This window comes from Bos taurus, chromosome 5 (genome assembly GCF_002263795.3).
Source record: "Bos taurus isolate L1 Dominette 01449 registration number 42190680 breed Hereford chromosome 5, ARS-UCD2.0, whole genome shotgun sequence".
Taxonomy (NCBI): domain Eukaryota; kingdom Metazoa; phylum Chordata; class Mammalia; order Artiodactyla; family Bovidae; genus Bos; species Bos taurus.
The window spans coordinates 119,450,813-119,477,343 of record NC_037332.1 but is presented as its reverse complement, the minus strand read 5'-3'; the positions used below and the strand labels follow the sequence as shown (position 1 = coordinate 119,477,343).

General features: G+C 55.2%; 1 protein-coding gene across 3 annotated transcripts; it reads left to right on the top strand.

Moving 5' to 3' along the window:
* The first annotated feature begins 31 nt into the window (after nt 1–31).
* Nucleotides 32–25,890, top strand: MLC1 (modulator of VRAC current 1). 3 transcript variants are annotated; one of them, XM_024992255.2, is made up of 12 exons: nt 34–3,580; nt 4,267–4,509; nt 5,816–5,905; nt 7,120–7,173; nt 7,424–7,525; nt 14,245–14,343; nt 14,701–14,772; nt 15,605–15,721; nt 17,083–17,139; nt 17,662–17,784; nt 23,010–23,171; nt 24,586–25,883. In XM_024992255.2, exons 2-12 carry the CDS (start codon nt 4,330–4,332, stop codon nt 24,664–24,666), a joined length of 1,137 nt encoding a protein of 378 aa, XP_024848023.1. In that variant the 5' UTR covers nt 34–3,580; nt 4,267–4,329; the 3' UTR covers nt 24,667–25,883.
* The last annotated feature ends 641 nt before the right edge of the window (nt 25,891–26,531 follow it).

Genomic DNA, 26,531 nt, shown 5'->3' with positions numbered 1-26,531 from the left:
GCCAGGCTTCGTGCAGGCAAGGTTGGTGTGCTTGCCTCCTGGGCGCGAGCCGGCTGAACGTGTGGCTGCTCGGTGCTGTTAGTCGTAGCTTTGGCAAACGTACTATACCAAGTTGGAGAAATCCCCTCTGCCCACTTTTCTGAGAGTTCTTACGGTGCTTGGGTGTGAAGTTTTCTCAAATGCTTTTCCTGTATCTAGTGAAATGACGTCTTGTTTTTCTATTTTAGAGTGTTAATGAGAATGAATTACATTGAATTTTCAAATGTTAAACCACCCTGCTTTCCTAGGAAACTCAACTTGATCATGGTGTATTATCTGTTTTGTGTGTTGATCCAGCTTGGTAATTTTGTGCCTGAGTGATGAGGAATTTTTCATTTATTGAGATGTGCGGCAGTCCTCCGGGCTTATACCTAATTTGGCTTGAACTCTGTGCTAACTGAAACAGCCTGCCTCGTGGCCTATCAAACACATATTGTATATCTGTTTTAACGAATTCAACTTTTGTATTGGTTAAAGGGCTGTTACCAATATTCAGCAATGTTGCATAAACTTTGGTAATTTTAAGGGATTTGTCCGCTTTAGCCAATGTGTCAGATTGCTGGCACAATTTGTTCACGGTATTTCCTTACTATCCTTTTACTGTCTCTGTGATCCACTGTAATGAACCATCCTTCATTCCTGACTTTGGCAGTTAATGTCTGTCCTCTTGTTTGTCTTCATCGGTCTAGCTACATGTTTATCAATTTTATTTATCTTTTCAAAAAATACCTTTTGGTTTCACTGACTTTTTTCTATTCATTATTTCCTGCCATCTCTTCCTCCTTCTTGTCCCCCTTCCACTCCTCTTCCCCTTTCCTCCCCCTTCTTCTAGTTTGATTTGTGCTTTTCTAACTTTTTAAGTTGGAAAATTAGATATTGAATTTTGGAATGGAACTTTCTTCATTTTTAACATAAGCATTTAAGACCATATATTACTTGAAGTGCCAATTAGTTGCATATACAATTTTTTACAAAGTTTTTGTGTATTTTTGACTGAGCTGGGTCTTCGTTGATTTGCTTTGGCTTTCTCTAGTTGCGGCAAGCAGGCTTCTCATTGCGATGGCTTCTCTTGTCGCAGAACATGGGCTTGTGGCTGAGTTGTTTGGTGAACAAAACTCCTGATCTCTGTTTTCTGTCTCAGGTGAGGCAGCTGCACCTCTCAGGCCAGGAACCTTCCAGTCCCCCGAACTCCTGCTCCCCTCATCTCGCGTCTTTCAGACGGCAGGTCCGCTTGACTTTTCAGTCTATCAAGAATCTGGTGGCTTCTCACCACGCCCACAGCTCCCCCTCTGTCCCACCAGCACCTGCTCTCACCTGCTGTCCCATGGCCTGTGCTCCACCCGGGTGGACGTTCACTCTTCTGCCCAGCAAGTGCATCTCAGAGTCCGAGCCACAGCTGTCTCCACGTCCTCAGGTGCCTCATGCCTGGGCACCTTACCTGCACCTTGCCCCACAGGGTCCCTGTGCCCACCGCCCTCCGGCCTTGCCACCTCAGTGCCTCTGCACCTGGGGTGCCTCTGCTCCCCTGCCCTCCTTGCCCAGCACCCCCCCACAGTGAGGCCTACCCTAACTCTCCCGAGTAGCCCCCCACGCCCTCCCTGGACTTATTTGCCATCACAGAGGAAGTCAATTGCGTCCCCATAGAACACACCCCTTTACCGACTGTGTGCCTGTCCCGCATTAGGCTGTGGACTCCACACGGGAAGGGCTGTGGCCTGTCCTGCCCGTCCTGCAAGTGTGCGCTGGATGGCGGGGTGAATGTTGAACCATGAGCAGGGCCTCGGCAGCACAGAGTGGGAGAGAGCACTTTAGGGACAGAGTTCGTGCGAGGGATGGAGCTGTTCTAGAGACTGGTGTTGCTGCTGGATATGGGGAAGTTCTTCCCAGGACGCTTGGGGGGTGTTTGTCCCACCATCTCTAATTCCAGACTGCTTATTTGTGTTTCCACAACTTTGGAAATGCACAGACATGATGAAACCTGCATAATACTCTTCTTCAAGCAAGGAGAGAAGCGAAGAGTTCCAGTGGTTGACAGTCTCCCTGCTAATTGCACTTACTGCTTTAGAAGGCAGTCACTAAAGAGGTTTGGGAGGTTTTCCATGTTTAAAATCCCTTCTTGACCTCACAGTTTGTGAAAATTAACTCTAATACTTTTTGATTGGTTGAAAAACTAAGACACTGAGCATCCCATGATGGGAAACTGAAGCCTTTGCTTGGGCATGATGTGGGCTTGTGGTCTGAGGGGCCAGCTCTGTGGAATGCTTTGGCTCCTGAGAATACAAGAGACTGATGTTGTGATTGTGGGTCACTGGAGTCTCTGTGTACCGACTGACCTGGGGGCTCAACTTCAGACGTCATAACTTTTTGTCTTTTCATGCTCTTCGTGGGTTCTCAAGGCACAAGCACTGATGTGGTTTGCTGTTCCGTCCTCTAGTGGACCGGGTTTTGTCAGAACTCTCCACCATGACCCGGTCCGTCTTGGGTGGCCCTGCACAGCACGGCTCATGGCTTCATTGAGTTACACAAGGCTGTGGTCCATGTGATCATTTGGGTTAGTTTTCTGTGACTGTGGTTTTTGTTCTGGAGCGCACTGACCGTGTGTGAAGTTCACAAGCAATGGCAAATAGGGAAGGCCGAAGGACAGTGAGGAGTGTTGATACTTTGCAGCTTCTGACCAGGTTGATGACCCTGATGCTGGGAAAGATTGAGGGCAGGAGGAGAAGGGGGCCACAGAGGATGAGATGGTTGGATGGCATCACCAACTCAATGGACATGAATTTGAGCAAACTCCTTGAGATAGTGAAGGACAGGGAAGCCTGGCGTGCTGCAGTCCTTGGGGTTGCAAAGAGTCAGACATGACTGAGTGACTGAATAGTAACAACCAGAGTTTGGGCAAAATGCATGCCCGTCCTTTCTCTCTCCGTGGTGAGCAGAAGTAAAGGGCACAGCAGGACCCGCATGGCTCACAGGAACCCTTGGATCAGAATCTCAAACAGTTTAAGGGCCAGGCCAGCCACGTGGAGCACAAATAGCATTGTGTGTGACCTTGTGAAGAGTCTTCCTCTTGTGATGGCAGGGATGAAAAAGGGTTTCTAGAAAGGACGGAGAGTAAGACATTGGATAAAACCGTGCTTGTTTATAAAAGAGTCAAGCACTCTGCTGTCCAGCCTTCTAGGATCCTGAGCTTGGTACAGTTCTGCACTCGGGCATGCTCTTTCTCCCGAGAGGCCCACTCTGGTGCCCACAACCTGTCTGCCACAAGTGAACCAGAAGAGGCCCCCCTGCTCCTGGCGGGTTGGCACAGGACGGAGTGGAACTCTGGGCCAGCAGTTACACAACCACCGAGAACCTTCCAGGATCCCTCGCTTCATGCCCTCATTGAAATTCAGGAAGCAGTCCTGCTTCCCTGGCTTAAGTGCAGTTCTGCCGGGCTTTTGTTCCGTCTGTGAATAGTTCTCACTGGACGCCAAGGCACAGTGACTCAGTAACAGGAGCCTGTCACCCAGAGACCGGTGCTCCCACCGCCAGAATCACCACGGAGGTAAGTGCGTGGACAGCTGGGAGCCCCTCGGGTTGGGTACGTCTGTGATCTCTTGTCTGGTCACCACCCTAGACCCAGGGTAACCGGCACATCAGGGGATTCGTGGATGCAGCTGCCAGTGGACAGTGAGATGTTGGCCGGGGAGCCCCAGTTCAGCAAGGCGCCTAAGTCCCTCCATGAATCTGGACTGGTCAGGGTGGTTTTACTGGGAGAGTGATTCTATTCACTTGCGAAATTAAGTGCTTGTTTTCTTCAAATTCACAGTACTTCCATACATATGATGTTTCTTTTATTGAAAACAACTTGAAAGCAAATATTTAAAAAGTTTTAGAATACTTTTAAAAAAATTTATTCTTGGCTGTGCTGGGTCTTTGTTGCTGCACAGGCTTTTTTCTAGTTGTGGCCGTGGGGTCTACTCTGTAGCTGCGGTGTGTGGGCTTCTCGTTGCAGTGACTGCCCTTGTTGGGGCGCACAGGCTCCATGGGTGTGGCGCATGGGCATAACTGCCCCTTGGCATGTGAGGTCTTTCCGGAGCAGGGGTTAGACCCGTGCCTCCTGCACTGGCATGTGGACTCTTTACCAGTGAGCTGTCAGGGAAGCCCAAAACAAGTATTTACTAAAAATCACTTCTTTGGGAGGTTTTACAGAGTGATCAGAGTGTAATCTGTAACCTTATCGCAAATAAGGACGGGGCTGCGTGGTGAGTGCTGTGCTGCGGCTGCTCACACCAGCCTTGGCCCCGGCCGCTCATGGCCCGTGAGGAGCAGTGCCGGGAGGGCCTGGCGTACGACCGGATGCCCCCGCTGGAGCGGGGGAGGCCAGACGCCGCTGGCTACGCCCTGGACACCAAGCCCGGCGACCTTCAGCTGTCGTCGAGGCTGCCCCCGTGCTTCAGCCGCAAGACATGGGTCTTCTCCGTGCTGATGGGGGTGAGTGCTCCCCGCCAAGGGTCCCCTGCCTGCGTGAGGCTCCCAGGGCCCAGGTCGCTGCTGCGTCTGAGAGCCTCACGGATGTGACGTGCTCGCTTGCTTGTGTGCTTTGGATTCTTTCCCTGGTGGCTGCCTTGTGTCCCGGCTGGGTTGGGACAGTCTGGGGCCCATGCTGCCCATCGGCCAGGTCACCTGTTGGGCTAGGGTGGCCTGCACGACCGTCACCTCCTGGGGGCTCTGCAGAGATGGGGAGGAGGGGCTCCACTCTTAGGACGGGCCTCTGGCAGGGTGAAAAGCAGAATGGGGTCCTGAGGCAGGAGGCCAGGGCCATGGGATAGTGAAGACCGAGGGGCCGGAAGGGCAGGGCCAGCAGGGAGCTGGGGGCAGGCCCAGCGGACCTTGCCTGGGGCCCTGGCACACCTCTTTTCTGACGGCTTGCGTAGGCACTTGGATGACGGAAAGAGCCATTTTGCCCTGAGTGAGCACGGCCACCTGGGCTGGCTGCTGGCCCTAGCTCTCTGTGGGCAGGACCTTGGGGCTCCGTGTGCCCAGGCCAAGACCCAGGATCCAAGCTGGGCCCTTCCCCTCCCTGGGCCCAGGCCCTACAGTCCGGCCCTGTAGCACCCCAGTGGTCCTGCCTGCCCTCCCCCTACACTGTGACCCTGCCCCACTGAGACTGGAACCCCCCGCTACGTGTGTCCCAGAGGAGTCTCCTTTCCCCGCCCCCGTGTGGACACTGGCAGCTGGTCAGCCTCCTCCCGTTTGCAGGGGCCGGGGCTCTGTGCCCTCAGCCGCAGCGCGTGGGCCTGCTGTCTGCTCCTCCCTTGGGGGTGCACCGAGGTCCCCTCTGTCCCCACACCCTCAGGCCCCGTGCTCCCACTCCACAGTGCACGAGGCCCCCCACCCAGACCCCGGGTCTGAGAGACCTCTGCCCGAGACCTCCATCCCACAGCCTTCCCTGTGGGGTGAATTTCCACCTCCGCCTCCTTGAGCAAGATGGGGTTGTGCGCGGGGCTCTGGCCCCAGGCCCAGTGCACACATTGAGGTGAAGGCATTGTCTGGGAAGCGGCACCACAGCTTCTTGCTTTCAGTTTTGACAGAGTCTCCCATCCCCCTAGTGAGCGTTGAGGCCCACGGCCTGAGCCTGCGGAGGGTGGGCAGCTGTTGTCCTTCAGGAGGCAGTCAGGCCCAGTGGGATCCAGGCGTGGGTGTTGCTGTTGGGCAGTTACGATGTGGACAGAGGGCTGCTGTGCAGCAGCTGAGCCCCTGGCCAGCTGCCGCCGCCTGCGCTCATGCCGTCCTGCAGGGCTGCCTGCTCGTGACCTCGGGGTTCTCTCTCTACCTGGGGAACGTGTTTCCTTTGGAGATGGACTACCTACGCTGTGCTGCGGGCTCGGTGAGTAGCGGTCCTCCGTCAGCACCGAGTTCTTGACTCTGAGATTGACGCATTGCTGTTGCTCACTTCTCATTCAAAAAACTCTCTGTATACTTTGGCTTCTGTCACTTCTGAAATGGATGAATGAAGCAAGCCTGCCTTCCTCCACCAACTCCGGGGTGAGAAGCGGCCCTTTGATTTCTCACAGGTGGCTGCGTGCTGCTCTGGGCCGTCCCACGAGCCGGCAGGGAACCCCCTCCGTGGTTTGGGGGCTGCACCTGCCCGCCCCAGAGCTTGTGCCTGCTCTGGACTCAGAGTGCTGAGGCCCAGGGGAGCTACTGGTCCACACAGAGAAACAACCAGTGACCCCAGCCAGCTCGAGCACAGGACATGTTCCCTGGGGTCTTGGGGGGGGGGGGGCCTCGCCCACCTGCTCCCTGCTCTAGCCGTCAGCACTCCCAAGTGTCTGAAAACTCGAGACCGACATTTCCTTACCCTGTACCCACGCAGGGCACCCAGCCTCTGCTCTCTTAAAGAAAACCTGTTGAAAGAATTGCGCTCACCTGCTGCCCTTCTCTCTAGAACCTCCTAGCTGGCCCTTGCTCTTCACCACTGGAGTAGCCCTGGTTGGGGGTCACAGTGATCTCTGACCTCTGACCCAGATGGCTCCAGGGCCACACTGACCTAGACAGATGTCCCAGCAGAATCGTCAGGGGTGACGGGGTGGGGGTGGGTCACTTCCCCCTGGCTCCTCCCCTGGCCCAGCCCCCATCCACCTCCTGCCAGGCTCTGCCCCCGCTGCTCCCTCCGAGGTCTGGGTCCCGGGGCTGCAGCGACACTGACCTGACCGCCGAGGCTCAGGCTGCCCCCAGCCCCTCCCTGCCGCCCAGGCTCCCCTCTTCATTGTCCTCGGCTCCTGGGAGGGCGCAGTGGGGGCCCCCGACAAGGACCCCAAGGGGCTCGGGGTCTCCTGGGTAATTCCTAGCAAGCCGCACCTGGTCTCGGGTGATAGGAAACTCCATCTGCTCCAGGCGCGTCTGGCGGGACAGTCTTCACCTTCAGGGGTCTTTCCGTCATCAGAACAATTAAAGCTGTTTCCAGAAGAATTATTTGAAAAGACCCAGAACCCTCCAGCTTCAAGCGAGACCCCTGGGCAGAGGGGACACGCCTCGGGCCCTGCAGGTCTTCAGGACACAGAGCGGCCAGCGGGATGCTCACCCACTCTCTCTTTTCAGTGCATCCCCTCAGCCATCGTGAGCTTCGCTGTCTCGAGGAGAAATGTTAGCGCGGTGAGTCCAGCCTTTCGTCTGCACAGCTTGAGGGCGGCATCGGAGGCCCCAATGGGAGGGCATGCTGGGGGGACGGGCCCAGGCTGCCCTTGGGGCCCCGCCTTCTTCCTTCCCCCTTGAGGGCAGACGGGCCGAGCTCACAAGCACCGCTGCTGATGCTAAGTGCCTGTCCTCGGGATGGGTGGCCCGTGCCCAGGAGTGAGGTTGAACGTCACAGAGGTGAAGGAAAGCCTCCCGTCTTGTCTTCCAGATCCCCCACTTCCAGATACTGTTCGTGTCCACGTTTGCCGTCACCACCAGCTGCCTCATCTGGTTCGGCTGTAAGCTTGTCCTGAACCCGTCAGCAGTAGACGTGAGTCCGCAAAGAGCCATACAGTCTCCCACGGTCACAGGTGCCGAGGCTCGGTCCTGCTGAGTCTGCTCAGCCCCGTTGGCCTGGAGCGAGTGTTGGCGAGCTGTCTGCTGGGCAGTTATGTAGGGATGTGTACCATGGTCTTGAGTCTGGGAATCCCACCTAAGCTTCTGAAGAAAAGAACTGTCTTCGATGCTTTCATTGGTGTCAGTGGATGGATTCACTGATTTTTTGTATCTCTTTCACGACAGTTCTTGAACGGTCAGTTCAGTTCCGTCGCAAAGTTGTGTCCGACTCTTTGCAACCCCATGGACTGCAGCACGCCAGGCCTCCCTGTCCATCACCAACTCCCGGAGCTTACTCAAACTCATGTCCGTTGAGTCGGTGATGCCATCCAGCCATCTCATTCTCTGTCGTCTCCTTCTCTTCCCGCCTTCAATCTTTCCCCGCCTCAGGGTCTTTCCCAATGAGTCTTAAACAGGGTCTTAAACATTAGCAGTACGTAATTGTGTATTTCGTTAAACGTGTGATGCTGCTGACTAAAGCCCCATTATTACTTTATGTTCTGCTAAGAAAAATGGAAGAGCCTTGTGATTTAAATCACAAGAAAGCAGAGAAGAATCTCTAGGAAACAGGACCTGATTAGAGATACCACTCTGTGTGTAACAGTGAATGCGTTAAGATCAGGAAAAGGGTGTGGTGGCCAGAGACGCCCCAGCCAGGCGTCTGGGCAGGAAGATGACAGACGCTCGGGTCTGATAGGAGCCTGTCTGCTGCCTGTTCTGCAGGAGACGATTCTCTGCTTTCTTGACATTTGATCGTTAAGTGCACGAAGCAGGGTTGTTGGATGTGAAAATCCACGTAAAACGATTATTTGTGCCAGAAACAGATATTGTTGAAAATGTTACTGAAATGCAGGCATTACTTATGAAATACAGTATCAGGTTCCTAGGCATAAATGCAGCAGAAGGTCTGGAGACTGTTTGTAAGAAGCCACAAAGCCTCACTGATAAGCGATGCTTCTTCACTAAGGAAACCCTGTGTGGAGGGATCGCCAGCCTGTGGGCCCAGAGCAAGTCCGCCCACAGGCAGGCCCCAGCAGGTCCAGGTGGTACCCAAGGGCTGGGGCAGAGCCCCCATGAAGTTCAGGTGGGGGTCTCCCCACCACCGCACAGCTGCCCTGGCACGAGAGGAGAGCGCCGGCGTCCGGCCAGCCCAAGCAGTTGGGGGTGTGGCCGTCCCAGGCTTGGCGCACAGCTGTGATCCACTCGGCTTTGGCCCTGGCACCCACCCACCACAAGGCCCAGCCAGTTGTCCCGCAGACATAGGAGCCCACGCTGTAAGGAAGGGGACAGGTTCTCTCAGAGCAGCTGGCTCCAGGGCACCGTGAGGAGCCTTGGGAGAACGTCCTGGGCTGTAGGCGACTGCACCAGGAGCTTACTGGCAGGAAACCACCATGCCGACGGGCAGCTGAGCCGAGGCCCACCCGTCGTCAGAGGAGGTCCGCTGAAGCCACAGGAGAAACCGTGTCCCGCACTGGTCGGGCAAGGGCCCAGGGTGCCTCCCTTACATCCTGCAACTCCTACTGCTGCTGCAGACTCTTGGCAAAGGCCTGGAATTTTCAGGTCCTTTCGGAAGAGGAACAAACCTCAAAGACACACACACGGGTGACCCCGCAGCGTGCTCCTAGCAGCCCTGTTGATGGTGGCAGAAATCCCAGACCAGAAAATAATCCAGTATCCATCACCCAGGACGGTGCCCCCACACAGAGTGGATGAAGAAACTGAAGTCGTGCGAAGCTTCGCACACACATTCTCCTCCTACCCGGTAGCCTCCCCCGGGCTGGGCCGCAGCATCCCCCCACCGAGGTCTGGGCCCCAGAGCCCACCGTTAACCAGACCCACGGGCTCCTGCACCTCCAAGGTCCAGCCAGGCCACGTGGAGGATGTGAAGCTCAGACACCTGAACACACAGAAGGACCCCAGGACCACGAGGTCGGGACCCCCAGTCTCCAAACAGAGTCACGTACGGTGAAACAGGAAACTCTAAAGCCCCACCTTGAGGCCACCAGGGTGGAGAGGCTGCTCCCCTCCCCTTCTCCCTGTCGAGCATTAGCTGGACTTGCCCCTCCCCAGGGGGAAGCCATGCGGGGCTCCAGCAGAGCCTCTGCTGCCTCCGTCCCCGCACTCCCCGCCCATGCTGCTCTGCGTCCTTCTGGGCACTGCCTTCTTTAGAGAAGGGCCCGGCTCCATGGCCTCCAACTCTCTCCTCAGCAAACGAGGCCAATGTGGCACATCTCCGTGGGCTCCTTGGATGCCCAGGGGAGCCGTGAACCCATCTGACACAGCCAAGCCCAGGACACCACGGGGTCCATCCTCCCTACGGCCGGAGGCTGCCCGGTCCCACAGCCTTCCCTGCACTTGGCATCTCCAGCCACTCCCTTGTCCCATCTGATGACTGTGGTGTGGCTTCCAGTTGCCGCAGGTCACCCTCTGATCCCTGCCACTTCTGAGCCCTCTTCCCAGGCGTGTGCCCTCCTGGACTTCCTTTCTGTCTGCTGGCTGCTCCCGTCCTCGGCTTGTCCTGAGTTGGGTCTCTCCATGGTCAGCAGCTTGGGCTGCCCCACGGGTGTCAGCCCCACCCCCACCCCCACCCCCACCAGCTGCTTGGCGGCCGAGGCGAAGCCAGGCTTGTCAGTGTGGCTTCATGACTTCAGTTGTCTTCCTTCTTCAAAGTCGACCGCTCTCATTTCAAATATATTAGAGGATAAGTGTTCTGAGTTCCTCAAGAAGTACAGCTGGGATTCTATTGCGATCAGTTGAAGTTTATAGAGTAACCTTGTAAGAATTGACAGCTTTGTTGTGTGATGTCACCCACCAGGGGCACAGGCTGTCTCTGCCCTCACAGCATCTGCCTTTTATAAGAGCTGGAACGTTCCTGTATTAGACAGTCCCTACATAATTCACAGGTGTGTTGCTAGTATGAACGGTATCTTCTTTAAAATTACATTTTTAGATGGGTTGTTCCTAGTGCACAGAGAGGCTTCTGATATTCCTTTTTTTCCTTCATTTTCGAGTGTTAGAGACAAAGGATTTGCATGCGCGGTGCAGGGCATTCCCGGGTGTCCTTTATCCCGTTGCCCAGCGACAGCATCTTACGCTGTCAGACCAACTGATGGCGTGTGTTCATTTAGCCTTTGTTGAAATTGTAGCCATTTTTAGAAATGGATTCTCTTAGGGGGACTTTGTGTCCAGAAGCGTTGCTGGACTCGTGTCCTCCGAGCTTTCCTGTTGGTTGAGCTGGTTGCGCTGTGTAGTCTCTGTGTCACCCACACAGAGCAGTTTAAACGCCCTGCCCAGGCTCCCCTCCAGTTCCTTTGTCTTCATAGCTTTGGCCAGGACTTCTGGCACCTTGGGCCTTTCTGTCTTTTTCCTGGTTTTAAATGGCTGGATCTAAAGTTGCCATGAAGTTTCTTCTTTTTCTCCTTTGGCTGTGCTGCCTCCGGCTTGCTAGTGGCCTTGAGGGCTTGGTCATCGTGGGCGTGGGCGTGGCTGCCCCACGGCACGTGGCAGTTTAGTGCCCCAACTGGGGATCGAACCCACGTCCCCTTCCTTGGAAGGCGGCCTCTTAGCCACTGGCCCACCAGGGCAGTCCCTCCACTAAGTGTTTCTACGTGACTTTCACCAAGTTGAAACCTTGTCTTCAAGTCCTGGTTTGCTCTAAGTTCTTTATTTTAAAAATACAAACATGCGGTGCTTGCTCTTGAACTTACTGAGGTGCTCTGTCCTCATTCAGTTTATTAAATGCACTAATTTTTCTGGTGTTGAGACTTCCTTCCTGAGACTGGCTTTACCTCGTCAGTGTACCATTTTCAGTGTTGTGATGGGCCGACCAGCCGTCTGGTGGTTACGGTTGCTCATCACTCATTCATGAGTGAAATGGGCCTACGGTTCCTTTGTCTGGTTTTAGAACCAAGGTTTTCCTGTCTCATAAAATGAACGCAGAAGCTCTTGCCTCTTTTTTGCTTTTTGCAACAGCTTGACACGCTGAGAAGTCGCTGCTTCTGGAAAGTCTGATCGAACTCACCTGTAAAGTCATCTCCATGATGACTGCTGGGGAGGGGACATCTTTCATTATGACAGTTTTGTGTCTGCTGCGGGGCAGCGCAGTCTGTGCACCGCAGCGACTGAGCCTGCGTGTGTAGAGCCCGAGAGCCGCGACGAGAGGCCGGCGCAACGAGAAGTCTGAGCACCGCAGCTAGAGCGCCCCCTCTTGACTCCACTAGAGAAAGCGCACACACAGCAGGGAAGACCCAGAAGAGCAAAAAAGAAAAAAAGACCGAACTCAGGCCCGGGCACTGAAAGTGCCAAGTCCTAATCCCCGACCTCCAGGGAATTCCTGGTTACTTGGTTTTGTCAGTTCAGTCCAGTCGCTCAGCCGTATATGACTCTTTGCGACCCCATGGACCGCAGCACACCAGGCCTCCCTGTCCATCACCAACTCCCAGTATTCACTCAAACCCATGGCCATTGTGTCGGTGATGCCATCCAACCATCTCATCCTCTGTCATCCCCTTCTCCTCCTGCCCCCAGTCTTTCCCAGCATCAGAGTCTTTTCAAATGAGTCAGCTCTTCACATCAGGTGGCCAAAGTATTGGAGTTTCAGCTTCAACACCAGTCCTTCCAATGAATATTCAGGACTGATATCCTTTAGAACTGGTTGGATCTCTTTGCAGTCCAAGGGACTCTCAAGAGTCTTGTCCAACACCCCAGTTCAAAAGCATCAATTCTTCAGCGCTCAGCTTTCTTCACAGTCCACCTCTTACATCCATATGACCACTGGAAAAACCACAGCCTTCACTAGACGGACCTTTGTTGGCAAAATAATGTCTCTGCCTTTTAAAAAATTTTTTTTATTTATTTATTTTGTTTGTTTTTTGTGTTTTCCTTCTTTTTTTGTTACTTTTTGTTTGTTTGTTTTCTTTTTGCTTTTTGTCTCTGCTTTTTAATATGCTGCCTATGTTGGTCATAACTTTCCTTCCAAGGAGTAAGCGTCTTTTAATTTCATGGCTAAAATCACCATCTGCAGTGATTTTGGAGCCCGTAAAAATAAAGTCAGCCACTGTTTCCACTGTTTCCCCATCTATTTGCCATGAAGTGATGGGACCAGATGCCGTGATCTTCGTTTTCTGAATGTTGAGCTTTAAGCCAACTTTTTCCCTCTCCTCTTTCACTTTCATGAAGTGGCTCTTCAGTTCCTCTTTGCTTTCTGCCATAAGGGTGGTGTCATCAGCATATCTGAGGTTATTCATATTTCTCCCAGCAATCTTGATTCCAGCTTGTGTTTCATCCAGCTCGGCATTTCGCATGATGTACTCTGCATATATAAATAAGCAGGATGACAATATACTGTCTTGATGTACTCCTTTCCCGATTTGGAACCAGTCTGTTGTTCCCTCTCCAGTTCTAACTGTTGCTTCTTGACCTGCATACAGATTTCTCAGGAGGTAGGTAAGGTGGTCTGGTATTCCCATTTCTTGAAGAATGTTCCACAGTTTGTTGTGATCCACACAGTCAAAGGCTTTGGCATAGTCAATAAAGCAGAAACAGATGTTTTTCTGGAACTCTCTTGCTTTTTCGATGATCCAACAGATGTTGGCAATTTGGTCTCTGGTTCCCCTGCCTTTTCTCAATCCAGCTTTAACATCTGGAAGTTCACGGTTCACATACTGTTGAAGCCTGGCTTGGAGGATTTGGTCGTTACTTTGCTAGCGTGTAAGATGAGTGCAATTGTGCAGTAGTTTGAGCATTCTTTGGCATTGCCTTTCTTTGGGATTGGAATGAAAACTGACCTTTTCCAGTCCTATAGCCACTCTTGAGTTTTCCAAATTTTCTGGGATATTGAGTACATCACTTTACTGCAAGGGTTACTCCAGGTATCTCTTGACTTCCTACTTTTGCATTCCAGCCCCCTATAATGAAAAGGACATCTTTTTTGGGTGTTAGTTCTAGAAGGTCTTGTAGGTCTTCATATGACTGTTCAACTTCAGCTGCTTCAGCATTACTGGTTGGGGCATAGACTTGGATCACTGTGATATTGAATGGTTTATCTTGGAAACAAACAGAGATTGTTCTGTCGTTTTTGAGATTGCATCCAAGTACTGCATTTCGGACTCTTTTGTTGACTATGAGGGCTACTCCATTTCTTCTAAGGGATTCTTGCCCACAGTAGTAGATGTTATGGTTTTATATCACACAGTTAAATTGAGTTGTTGTGTATTGTGTGAATTTAAGCACAGGCGTGGATTCTTGTAACCGCCAGCAGTCAGGATGTGGGTCAGCCCTGTGACCCCCACCAGCCTGGTGTTTTCCACTTGAGGCAGCTACACTCAGAAGTGCTGTAAACATGGGCAGGCTCTGGTGTGAATGTAGGTTTTCATTCCTTTAGGGTAAATCCCCAGGAGGGACCAACTGCCAAGGAAGCTTGAGGTCAGGGTTGGCAGACTACAGCCCAAGGTTAGTTCCAGCCTGTGAGCCAACAGTGGTTTAAGAACAAAAATCCACATCCAAGAAAGAAAAGACTTGCCTGGTATCTGACTTTGGACAGGAAATGTTGTCCAGACTTCGAAGAGGCCACTAAGCCCCTTCATGGGACCGTCTGTGTTTACTGGATAAAGTGGAGAAGCCAGTTTTATAAACGTGCATGTTTTCCTTGGGCAGATCAACTTCAATCTGATCCTGCTGCTTCTGCTGGAGCTCTTCATGGCGGCCACGGTGATCATCTCTGCACGGTCCAGCGAGGCGCCTTGCAAGCAGAAGGTGGGTCCAGCCTGTGGCACGGCTGCAACACAGACCCAGCTGCAGAGCGAGGGGTCGATGGCCCCGGGGAGGCAACCAGAGCGATGCAGACCATCTCCTCCCTCACCTGGTGCTGCCCAAGTACCTTCCCCGCCCCGAGTAGTGCCACCGACAGAGCCCACGTCCACCTGAAGTATCACCTTGTAAACTGGGCCTTCAGCAATCACACGTTTCCATGTGCACAGAGGAAGTCCGTGTTTGAGTTTCTGCTTTCAAGCCTAAAGATCCAGGAGCATCGCCCAGAAACTCTCATTTCAGACCATCCTGGAGCGATGGCCTGGACGTGGCCGCCCCTGTAATGGGTTTGTTTCTTTACAGGGTTCCATCTCTGAGAGCAGCAGTGTTCTGTATGAAGTGACATTTCCTGCTCGGGTCCTGAAATCCTACTCTGTAAGAAAGGCTTTTCCCTTCTACTTTGTTTCACGGAGTGGGGGGGTTGGGGAGTAGGCGATAAATGCAGGATGGGCATGTCCACGGCCACAGGCACCGTGCTGGTCGGCAGTGCACATTACTCTCGCAGCGTGTCCATAAATCACATGTTAATTGTGTTTTAAGCCCTTTCCAAAGTCTTTTAGTCCATTTGTTCTATTACTGAAAGGTCTGTTAAAAACCTCCCAACCTGAGTGCAGATTATGGATCTGACTCTGTAATTCTGTAGCTTTTCATCATGGAGCTCTGGAGCCTGGTTTTTAGTAGACACAACTTTAGAATCCCTTCCTTCTGCCTGTCCCCCCACCCCCGCCTTTTTTTAAACCATTACAAGCAACTCTCCATAGTCACGGCTCCTGCCAGAACAGTGGTGTCGTTATCTGCGTGAGTTGCCTCTCATCACTGTCTGCCACCGCGTCTTCCCCTCCTTCCAGCCCTTTCTGTCCTCACGTCTGGGTGGTCTCTGTGCAGCGTGTAGGGGCCGTGTGGACGGAGCCAGGTCACCCAGAGCACAATGCCTGCCACCTTCGTCTTCACGCATTTCTCCATCTTTTTCCTATTTTCTGTGCCTTTTTCCACTTGCCTTTTAATTGGTGGAAGATTCCTCCTTCCTTTCCCACAAATTTGGGTTGGAATGCGCATTTTCAGTATTCCTTTGGAGATTATCCTCCATGTCACTGCATGGGGGGGCGCCCTGCTCCTCGGCCCAGAGCTCACGGGAGCCTCCCCACCCGCCTCCTGGGGCCCTGGGGAGCCCCCTCCCCCACAGGTGATGCTGACTCTCTGCCCCCAGGTCATCGAGGTGGTTGCAGGGGTCTCCGCCATCCTTGGAGGGGTCATTGCTCTGAACGTGGACGACACCGTCTCGGGCCCGCACTTCTCGGTCACATTCTTCTGGGTCTTAGTGGCTGTGAGTAGGTCGGGTGCTGCCCGTGGGGGTGGCCAGCCTCTGAGCTCAGTTTCGGGCGGTCAGGCAGGGTCACGGTGGGAGGGCCAGGAGCACCCTGGCTGTTTGGGACCAAGGAGTAACGAGTCAGCCTGTTAGCTTAGCTGTTTTATATGTTTTTGTATTGTTTTTCCAGGAAAATGCTTGTTTTATTGTTTTATATAATTTTATAATGTACAGCATTCACATTGTCTCACATTTTGAAGTGAAATACACACGTATTATTTCACACTGGCTGCAGCTACAGTAAAGGCTCAGCTTGGCAAGTGCTCGCTGCTTGGTCGCTGTTGTAGACGGGGACTCTCATCCTTTTATAAGCAAGTCTCAGTCGACTCACGTAATTTAATGCTGTCCGCCACTGAAACCGGAAAGCACCCTGTGGAGCACCTGGCCCCCAGCCCGGCCACCCTGCGGCTGTGCTGTGCCAGGGTGCGGGGATCCCCGTCGGCTTGGGGCAGTCACCGGGGTCCCCCGAGCCCCGAGTCTGCCCACATCGCGTGACGCCCCAGCCGCATAGTCCCCTGCGCCCTGTGCTCCCACACCGGGCGTGCGGGCACTGCCTTCTCCTCTGTGGCCGCGCGGACAGCTGGCTGGGGCTCGGGCACACCTGGGCTCAGCAGGCCATGTGGGCAGGGATGGCGAGGACACTGGCGCCTGGTGGGGTGGCTGGATGTCCAGAAGGTGGGCCCGGGGGTTGGTGGCCTCGAGGAAGTTCTGCCCCTGAACTTCCCCCTGCCTGGGTCCTGGCTCCTTCAAATGAGTAGAACAGGCCTTTATTACTAACAAAGCGGCAGGGACGCTGGCCGGTGGAGGCACCCCGGTGGTCGAGGCATGGTGTGCGGTGGCAGTGTCTCCAGGGCCCGAGTCTGACAGCCCAGCCGAGCCCACCTGCAGCCCACCCTGCTCACGGCCCAGAAACGCCACGGACGAGGCCTAGGCAAGGGCCAGCCGAGGGCTCCCCGCAGAGAGAAGCACGAAGCTCTGTCCTCACCTGGACCCTGAGCCGCGAGCAGACCCAGCTGGACCTGGACATAGCGGGCGCTACTGCAGCCAGACGCAGACCCTGCCTTGCACGCAGCGGTTGAGTCCCTGCCACAGCCCCGGCCAACGCTGAGTTGGGAGGGAGCAGGACACAGGCGCACGGTGTCTGGCGGGGCCCCCAGCCTCTGTGGCGCTGAGCAGCGGGGCGCAGGGAGCCTCCGCCCTCCAGCCCCAAGCAGCCGGCTTTCCCAGCTGCCTCGACGGCCTGAATGAGCACGGGAGGGCATGTGTGGGGCCGGACGCGGGCTGTCAGCTCTGAAGCCTTCTCCTTCCTCCTCTCTCAGTGTTTCCCAAGCGCCATTGCCAGTCACGTGACGGCGGAGTGTCCCAGCAGGTCTCTGGTAGGTGACACCCGGCTGGGCCCAGGGACCTCCTGAGCAACTTGTTGGCCTGCGCGGGGTTGGGGCGAGCACCGGGGGCGTCTGCAGGGCCTGCAGGAGGGCTGGGCGACTGTTCGCGGGTGGCCTGTCTGTGGAAATAAGCAGCCACGGCAGGTCTGGCGTGAGGGTCAGGAGAGGTTCCTGGGACTCAGCAGACGCAGCATTCTGCCCCAGCGTGGATGTTGAACGCCGATGCTTTCGGAATCCAGTCTGAATGCCCTGAGGCGTGAGCGTCGGACTCGGCCGACTCCTGGGGCTGCGTGGCTTGTTTTGGGAAGTCAGAGGAACAGTTTGGAGGGCATGGGGAGGAGGCCATAGATCATTAAGTGCTGTTTTATGAACAGAGTGAATTGTGCGTCAGTTGAGAAGGGGCACACTGAGTACAGAGGCTCAGCAGACGCCCCTGCAGCCCAGACCCGTGCGGAGTCCTGATTCACGCTGGCGGGTGCCGGCCTCCCCCACGCCCGCTCTGCTTCCCGCCAGGTGGAGGTGCTGATCGCCGTCTGCAGCCTGGCGGCCCCGCTGCTGTTCACAGCCTCTGGGTACCTGTCCTTCAGCATCATGAGAATCATGGATGTTTTCAAAGACTACCCACCAGCCTTCAAGGTCTGCGTGCTTTTATTTTAACTAAACCCTCAGAGACGCGGTGCCGCTGAGCTGCTGCCCATGTCGGGAACGCCTGCCTTCACAGGCGTGTCTCATTTTCTCAGCCCTTTGTACGTTCATTTGTGTTTTAGAGTCACATTCATCCAGTCTCATGAGAGACCCCATTGGTTCCTGCGTAAGCTGAAGAGAGCAAGAACCTCCTCTTTAAGGGGATTCTTGGGGGTCCAGTGTCCCCCCACAGGCTCAGGCATCAGGCAAGGTTAGTCTCAGATGCCCTGGATGATCGCAGTAAGACAGTGTTATGAGAAATTTCAAACATATCAGAAGAGTTGGTAAGGTTAATGCAGGCAGCACTGAGGTTCTCTGGTGGTTTACGTGTGTGTCCATGTGTGTCCGTGTGTGTCCGTGTGTGTGTGTGGTGACGGGTGGGAAGAGCACACACAGGCATCATTTTCTGGAAGCATCTGAAAGGGAGTGACAGATGCTTGAAGTCACCCTTGGCCTTCGATCCTCTGCACGTCAGCAGTAAGGCCAGTCCCTGTGCAGCTGAGGCGGCTGGCGTACCACCTAATAGCACAGCATCCCCTCGGACTGCCCCGAGAAGACACTCTGAGGGCAGCGGTCCTCAGAGCAGCGAGGCTCACCCTTGCACTCTGGTGTCTTCAGATCTGGGGCAGACGCCACTCCCCGTGCTGGTCCATTTGCAGCGGCAGCCAGTGGGCTTCCCGGGAGCTGCAACCCCGTGAAGGAAGAAGTCCCAGAGCGGGCGCCTGTGGGTCAGCGCTGCTGGCAGCCCGCTGCCTGGGTCCCAGATGGGGCCGGGCTGTGTGCATCTGTGTCTGCCCAAGAACCCGCCCCCTGCCCCCGCCCCCGGGGGACGTGCGCTGGCCACTGTCCACAGAGCGCTGCGTCCCTGTTCTCTGGGCTCCCAGATGCCAGCCCATCAGCCTCTCCTGGCAGACGCTCGAGATGGCCCGGCTCACCTGATCTGGCCCCCACCCCAACTCGCCCTCGCCCTGGGAGGGGAGCCGTGTACCCATTCCTGCGGGGTTATCATCACTCCTAAGCCCGGTCAGTGGACAGAGCTGAGAAATGTGTGTACTTACAGATCCTGAATGTATATTGCTACCTCCAATTCAAAATTTTACATGCTAGTGTTCCCCCAGCCTTTGCTATTTTATATTTGCCTTATTTTTCTCTTAGTACAGAGACCTTGTTTCCTGATAGCACTGACTGTGGTTCAGTTCAGTTCATTGACTGTGGTTCAGTTCAGTTCAGTTCAGTTCAGTCGCTCAGTCGTGTCCGACTCTTTGTGACCCCATGAATCACAGCACGCCAGGCTTCCCTGTCCAGCACCAACTCCCAGAGTTCACTCAGACTCACGTCCATCGAGTCGGTGATGCCATCCAGCCATCTCATCCTCTGTCGTCCCCTTCTCCTCCTGCCCCCAAGCCCTCCCAGCATCACAGTCTTTTCCAATGAGTCAACTCTTCGCATGAGGTGGCCAAACACTGGAGTTTCAGCTTTAGCATCATTCCTTCCAATGAACACACAGGACTGATCTCCTTCAGAATGGACTGGTTGGATCTCCTTGCAGTCCAAGGGACTTTCAAGAGTCTTCTCCAATACCACAGTTCAAAAGCATCCATTCTTTGGCGCTCAGCTTTCTTCACAGTCCAACTCTCACATCCATAAATGACCACTGGAAAAATAGCCTTGACTAGACGGACGTTTGTTGGCAAAGTAATGTCTCTGCTTTTGAATATGCTATCTAGGTTGGTCATAACTTTCCTTCCAAGGAGTAAGTGTCTTTTAATTTCATGGCTGCAGTCACCATCTGCAGTGATTTTGGAGCCCAGAAAAATAAAGTCTGACACTGTTTCCACTGTTTCCCCACCTATTTCCCATGAAGTGATGGGACCGAATGCCATGATCTTCGTTTTCTGAATGTTGAGCTTTAAGCCAACTTTTTCACTCTCCTCTTTCACCTTCATCAAGAGGCTTTTGAGTTCCTCTTCACTTTCTGCCATAAGGGTGGTATCATCTGCATATCTGAGGTTATTGATATTTCTCCTGGCAATCTTGATTCCAGCTTGTGCTTCTTCCAGCCCAGCGTTTCTCATGATGTACTCTGCATATAAGTTAAATAAGCACGGTGACAATATACAGCCTTGACGAACTCCTTTTCCTATTTGGAACCAGTCTGTTGTTCCATGTCCAGTTCTAACTGTTGCTTCCTGACCTGCATACAGGTTTGTCAAGAGGCAGGTCAGGTGGTCTGGTATTCCCATCTCTCAGAATTTTCCACAGTTTATTTTGATCCACACAGTCAAAGGCTTTGGCATAGTCAATAAAGCAGAAGTAGATGTTTTTCTGGAACTCTCTTGCTTTTTCCATGATCCAGCTGATGTTGGCAATTTGGTCTCTGGTTCCTCTGCCTTCTCTAAAACCAGCTTGAACATCTGGAAGTTCAGAGTTCACATATTGCTGAAGCCTGGCTTGGAGAATTTTGAGCATTACTTTGGTAGCGTGTGAGATGAGTGCAATTGTGCGGTAGTTTGAGCATTGTTTGGCATTGCCTTTCTTTGGGATTGGAATGAGAACTGAGCTTTTCCAGTCCTGTGGCCACTGCTGATTTTTCCTAATTTGCTGGCACATTGAGTACAGCACTTTCACAGCATCATCTTTCAGGATTTGAAAGAGCTCAACTGGAATTCCATCACCTCCACTAACTTTGTTCGTAGTGATGCTTTCTAAGGCCCACTTGGCTTCACATTCCAGGATGTCTGGCTCTAGGTGAGTGATCACGCCATCGTGATTATCTGGGTCGTGGAGCTCTTTTTTGTACAGTTCTTCTGTGTATTCTTGCCACCTCTTCTTACTATCTTCTGCTTCTGTTAGGTCCCTACCATTTCTGTCCTTTATCGAGCCTATCTTACTGCCCCCTTTGTCTGACCACGCACACACGTGCTCCGGTGATGGCCATTCCCGCCAGCCGCGCCTGCTGGGCCAGCTGACGGCTCCGCACCCGCTCGCTCTGGGAAGGAACCCTCTCTGGGTGGCCCTGCTGCACAGCCACGGTTGATGGTTTCTGTTTGTATTCAGTGTGGGGCTTTGATGCTTTTTTCCCTCTTGTTAGGACTTTTGCATGTATAAAACTTTTACATGGTTCAAAAGTCAAATCAACCCGAAGGCAAACTCAGAGGGCTGCGCTCCCGCCCGCGGCCTCCCACTGCTCCCACAGGCAGCGTGTGTGTCTTTCGTTTCCTTCCTTCCTGAGGAACAGGCCACGCTGATCGTACCTCTGCACCTTGCCTTTCTTTTTTTAAACTTGATTCATCCCGGTGCTTCCTCGTCACCCAGAGGACAGGTGCATTGAGTTGGATGTTGGCAAACCCACTGGGAGGCTCCTGTTTTCCCCCCACCAGCGGTATGAGAGCACCTGTCCCCGCAGCCCGGGAGGCGTGTCCCCCGGCGCCCGTGACACGGCTGAGAGCTGGAGCCTCGGGGGGCCGAGGCACGCGTGTGAATGCGGGTCGCTGAGACCCTTTCCTCTGTCCTAGGCACTGTCTTCCTCCTACAGCTCCGCCTGTGTCTCCTGCCCATTTCCTGCAGGCTTCGCTGACGCTGTCAACACAGGAAGCCCAGCCCTCTGTCAGACACGGAAGATGCAAACAGCGGCCTCAGCTAGGCAGCTGTTCATTCTGCTTGCTGTGATCTGTCTCGTGTGGAAGTTTTGTTGGTGTTTTACACAGTTAAATCTGTCCATGTTTTCCTCCGTTGCTTCTGGATTTTGAGTCACAATTAGGATCGCTCACACTCGTGTTTCTGCTGGAGTCTAACCTGGAGCTTGGCGCGAGGAGTGGGCCCAGTTGGACTTTACTCGACTTGCTTGTCCGTGAATAAAAGGTTCAGCCCTTTTTAAAAGCCCCTCTTTTTCTCAGTCGTCTGAGACTCTGAGCTTCTGTCTGTCTGGGTCTCTTTCTGCCCTGACTGTCCTCTCGCAGCCAATCTGTGCCACTCTGCCCACCCCAGAGGTTGGCACCAGGGCGTCAGGACCTTGCTGGCTTGATGCTGACTGCCCTGCATTTCAGGGCTTCCTCGCTTCTGTCATGGTTTGTTCTTTTATATGAACTTTATCTTTTAGATTTTTAAGAAGCATTTATTCATTTTGAACGGCGTCAGGTCTCGGTACAGCGTGTGGGATCCTTCCTTGCAGCCCGTGCGTCTCTGTCTCGTTGGGGCATGCGGGCTCTCAAGTGCAGACTCAGTGGTTGTGGCACTTGGGCTGAGTTGCCCTGCGGCAGGTGGGATCTTAGCTCCCCATGCAGGGATCAATCCCACGTCCTCTGCATTGGGAGGCAGACTGTTAACCACTGGACTACCAGCAGGTTCCTGTGTGAATTTTAGAATCGCCCTGCCTGACTCAAGTAAACACAGTGTTGCGTTCTTAAAAAAGCTGGACTCACTCGTAAGTGTGCAGGTTAACAAGAGATGTTGAGTATTTTTTCTTTGTCTTAATGTTTGGTTGCTTTGCGTTTCTGAGGCTAGAAGGTCACCCTGCAGTGTGAGGAGGGAGCCAGTGGTCTGTGGATATCTTTACAGACCCTAGGGCTCCCTCCGTATTGGTGGCAGCCCCTTCTCCAAGGCGTGCCACCCCCCACTCCTGTGGCCCCGGGCAGACGCCATCTCCCAGTAGTCAGTACAGGCCCCCGGCTTCTGCTGGAGCTGGTCTGCCGGTCTTTCTGTGGAGCCCGCGTCCCTGTTTTTCCTCCAGCTCTGGGCTTCCACTGGCGTCTCACGCAGAACTTGCCTTTGCCTCACTGGGCACTCTCCGGGAGGCCACAGATGGTTTCAGCGGCTCCTTTCTGGACCTGCTGGGGGGCCTGGAAGACGAGCCGGGCAGCACCATCGGGGGCCCAGCTGCCTGTGGGTCATGTTTGTGCAGGTCTTCCGTTAAGTCCAGGATGACAGAGCTCAGACCACAACTGAGCTCCTCAGCTCTGGCTCACTGAGACAGTTATCACTGCCCCCACTGGGGACACAGTAGGGCCCCCGAGGAACGGGAAGCTGAAACCCTCCACCGCAGGCCTCGGGGTCTCTGCTCCGGGAGCCTCCCAGCTGAGGGGCCACGCAGTGGGTGGGGGGCAGCTGAGGAGCAGGGCGTGCGGCCTGCCATCCCGCCCGCCCTCTGCCCCGGTCTCCTGCTCACCTCTTGCCCCCAGCAATCCTATGACGCGCTGCTGTTGCTGCTGATGCTGGAGCTGCTGCTGCAGGCAGGCCTCAACACGGCCACCATCATCCAGTGCGTGCGCTTCAAGGCGGGCGCATCCTGGGACGCCGCGGGCGCACTGCCCAGCCCGCAAGAGCGCCCGGCGGCCGGGGAGGTGAGGGGCCTCTGAGCCCGTCTGGAGGGGAGGGGAGGGGGGGCCTGCCCTCCCGGGACCCTGGGCAAAGCGATGCCACCCAGGCTGACTTCTTTCAGGACCTGTTGGGTCACTTTCTCTTTAAAACAAAGAAAAATCTTGAAAAGGTGCAATAATACATTTATACACTTTTTAAGCCAGCCAGGCAAACACAAATCCGTTTCTGAAAAGATACTATGGAGTGAATGCTTCCAGTTTTACTCTTGTAAATGAGCTGAGAACTTGGCAAACATCTTCAGGGATCACAGGGCTCTCCCTCCAGCAGCCGGCCAGGAAGGGGAGCCCGCCCCGTCCCCGGCAGATGTGCATCCAGGGCCCAAGGCGGGGGCTCTGGAGACTCCCAGTGGCCCTTCTGCCAGGCTCACAGCCGCTGCGCTCCACCTGGGCCCCGCCCCTCATCCCCACACATGAACACTCCTCCCTGGGTGCTGTCTGCTGCGGCTTTTGCTGGGCACACCCGGCCACTGTCCCCCAGGTGGCATCATGCTCTGGGCACCTGGGGAGGCCACTCTGGGTGGACCAGACACGCCTCCTGCCCAGCTGCCACCTGGGCCCACCCTGCTTACTGGCTGTGCAGCACAGCCCAGCAGGGACCAGGGCCCTTCCAGAAAAACTGGGTTTAAGTGTAAAAAGAGGTCAGAAACACAGGCCTGTGGGTTTCTCATGGGGACACACAAGTCGAGTGGGGGCTGCCCTGTGCTCTGCACAGCATCTCCTGGACATGCCCAGCGCCGCCAGCCCCCCATCTTCATCCCCTGGGTGCTCCTCGGGTGGTATCGTTTGGTTGACCTTTTCACGTGGCTGTGGTCAGTCTCTCACAGGGACGACTGTGTCCCCGGGTCCCACGTGAGGTCCACCTGGTTCCATATCAGGACGTCAAGGTGCAGTGTCAAGCCAGTGGGTCCTCCCGGCTGGTTCCAGAACTACCGGTTCTGGGGCTCAGGAGGGCTGATCTGGGCAGCCGTCCGCCCTGTCTGGTGACCACTGGCTGCTTCAGATGCCCTCCCTCCCAGGGGTCACGGCCCTGGAGCTGCCTTCACAGCCTCCAGGGCCAAGTCCAGCCTCGAGGTGGTGGGGGCATCTGTCTCCTCCCCCAGGAAGAGCTGGCGGGACTTACCGCTGCGCCCTGGAAAGTATCATTGCCCGTCCGCAGCACTTACTGAGCACCTACTGTGTGCCGAGGCTGCTCTGCCGGGTGCAGGATGTGGGTGCGCAGGAAGAGGCCTCAGGCAGGTGTGGGTGCCAGCCCAGCCCCTGCAGAGAACGCAGGTGGGGGACGTCTGGGAGAGTGGAGGGGCCGGTGAGGGGCGAGGGGCCGCCCCTGCTTCCTGCACGGAGCTGGGCGGCCCCAGACAAATACGCTGTCCTGTCTCAGTTGCAGGTGCCCAGAAGCTCCCTGAAGGAGTTCGACAAGGAGAAAGCGTGGAGAGCCGTTGTGGTGCAGATGGCCCAGTGACTGCCCGGGCCGCGAGGCAGGGTGGCCTGACGCTACTGCCTCCGAGCTGCAGCCCCACCCACCCCTCGCCTTCCTGTGGGGCCGGGTTCAAGGTGGAGTCTTCTCGTTTCTGTGGTTTAAGTTTGAAATAGGCAAACGTTGACTGCTTTGTGCTTACTGAGGGGGGTTCAGTTCACTGCTGCCGAGGTGGCCTGACCACAGGAGCCGCGGCACGGGGCCCCTGGTGAGGAAGGGCCGGGCCAGAGCCGAACCCTGCCAGTGCTGACCCCTGGGCAGCCCTGGGCTCCAGGCTGCTGGTGTGCTCGCTGCACTGTGCTTGCCCTCCCTGCCCTGCTTTGCTTTGCACCTGCTGTGTGCCCCGCCCTGCGTGGGCCTTACCCGTCTCCACGCTTCCTATCCTCTAGGCGAGGGGGGCAGCCTGCCAAGCCTCGATTTCCCCCCGAGGGGGCAGAGCTGCTTCCTGCCTGCCCGCAGAGCCCACGGGGCTGCACCTTCAGAGCTGCAGACGTGGGCAGCCCCCACTCAACCCGCGGTGTCCCCATGAGAAACCCACGGGCCTGTGTCTCTGACCTCTTTTTACACTTAAACCCAGTTCTTCCGGAAGGGCCCTGGTCCATGTTGGGCTGTCCTGTGCAGCCAGTAGAGACCCAGCTCAGTGGTGGTCAGGGTGCTCTTGTCCTGAAGCCTCTTGTCAACCACACGGAAGTCCACCCTGACCACTGCGGCAGCTCAGTGTTCCCCGTATGGGCCACTGTCCACGGCCCTGAAGATGGACAGGCCGCATCTCCGTGCCTTGTGTCCCAGGCAGGCCGGGCAGACACGGGCCTTGGTCAAGTCCCCAAACGAGCACGGGAGCACCGAGGGGCTGTCTGCACACAAGCAGACCCCACCCACATGCAGCCCGTGGGGGCCACCTCCCCTTCCCAGTTCCTCAGGCCGGGTGAGAGCCACAGGGATAGCGTGGGTGACACGGATGTCTCTAGGGGGCCAGAAAGTTGGGAGCCTGATAGCTGGAGTGAGCGCCTGGGGGCTGGACACAGGCACTTCTCCCTTCAGAGAGAGCTCGGAACATTCACACAAGTGGGGTTTAAAGCTGCAGAGTCGGACACGGACACGACTGAAGCGACTTAGCAGCAGCAGCAGCAGCGGTCCTGTCTGTCGGCGTATGTTTGTGTGATATAATGTAGCACTGCCTGAGCAATAAACGCTAACTCGTCGTTGTGCCAGGGGCCTGGTTCACTTTGGGTCACCCCACACCTCTGTGCCCAGGTTCTGAAACAGCTGAGGTAAAGCATGGGCGGGGGGGTGCGGTGCTTTTAGTTCACTATTTACCATAGCCCTGAGCCGGTCTGCAAGTGGGATGGCTGGAGACTGGAAAGGCACTGGCGCCTCCCCCGGGACCCCCCTCCCCCACAGAATGGGCACAGAGCCTCGCTTCTGGGTTATCTCGGGAAGTTAAATGCAAAATAAAGATGTTTAAACCAAATAAAGATGACATCTAGATTTTGGAACGTTACCAGGAGGAAGGCACAGATGGGGTAGGTGGATCTTTCCTATTCACCCCTCCCTCTACAAAGATGCTGGACCAGAGAGGCTGGACATCAGGATGGCCGGGATGCTGGCTGGTGCTCGGAACCCCCGGGGAGTCACCTCAGGCCCCACGAGTGACCCAGGGAACACGGCACAGCTCCTGGAGGGCTGGGGTCCTCTTCCCGAGGAACACTGGATGTTAAGCGGGCGGAGCCTGACCTGGATGGTCCGCTTATCCTGCAAGGGCGGGTCCCAGGTGTGTGACCTAAAGGTCTTTATGACTGGGGGGCTCTGACTGCCAGGGCGGGTCTGTGTGACCCCGACAGCCGCGCGGG

Excerpts from the sequence above, each read along its gene's own strand:
- MLC1 (XM_024992255.2), top strand. The coding sequence starts at position 4,330 with ATGGCCCGTGAGGAGCAGTGCCGGGAGGGCCTGGCGTACGACCGGATG. Across the intron at positions 17,785-23,009 it reads ACTACCCACCAGCCTTCAAG|CAATCCTATGACGCGCTGCT; the intron begins GTCTGCGTGCTT and ends TCTTGCCCCCAG. Across the intron at positions 23,172-24,585 it reads AGCGCCCGGCGGCCGGGGAG|TTGCAGGTGCCCAGAAGCTC; the intron begins GTGAGGGGCCTC and ends GTCCTGTCTCAG.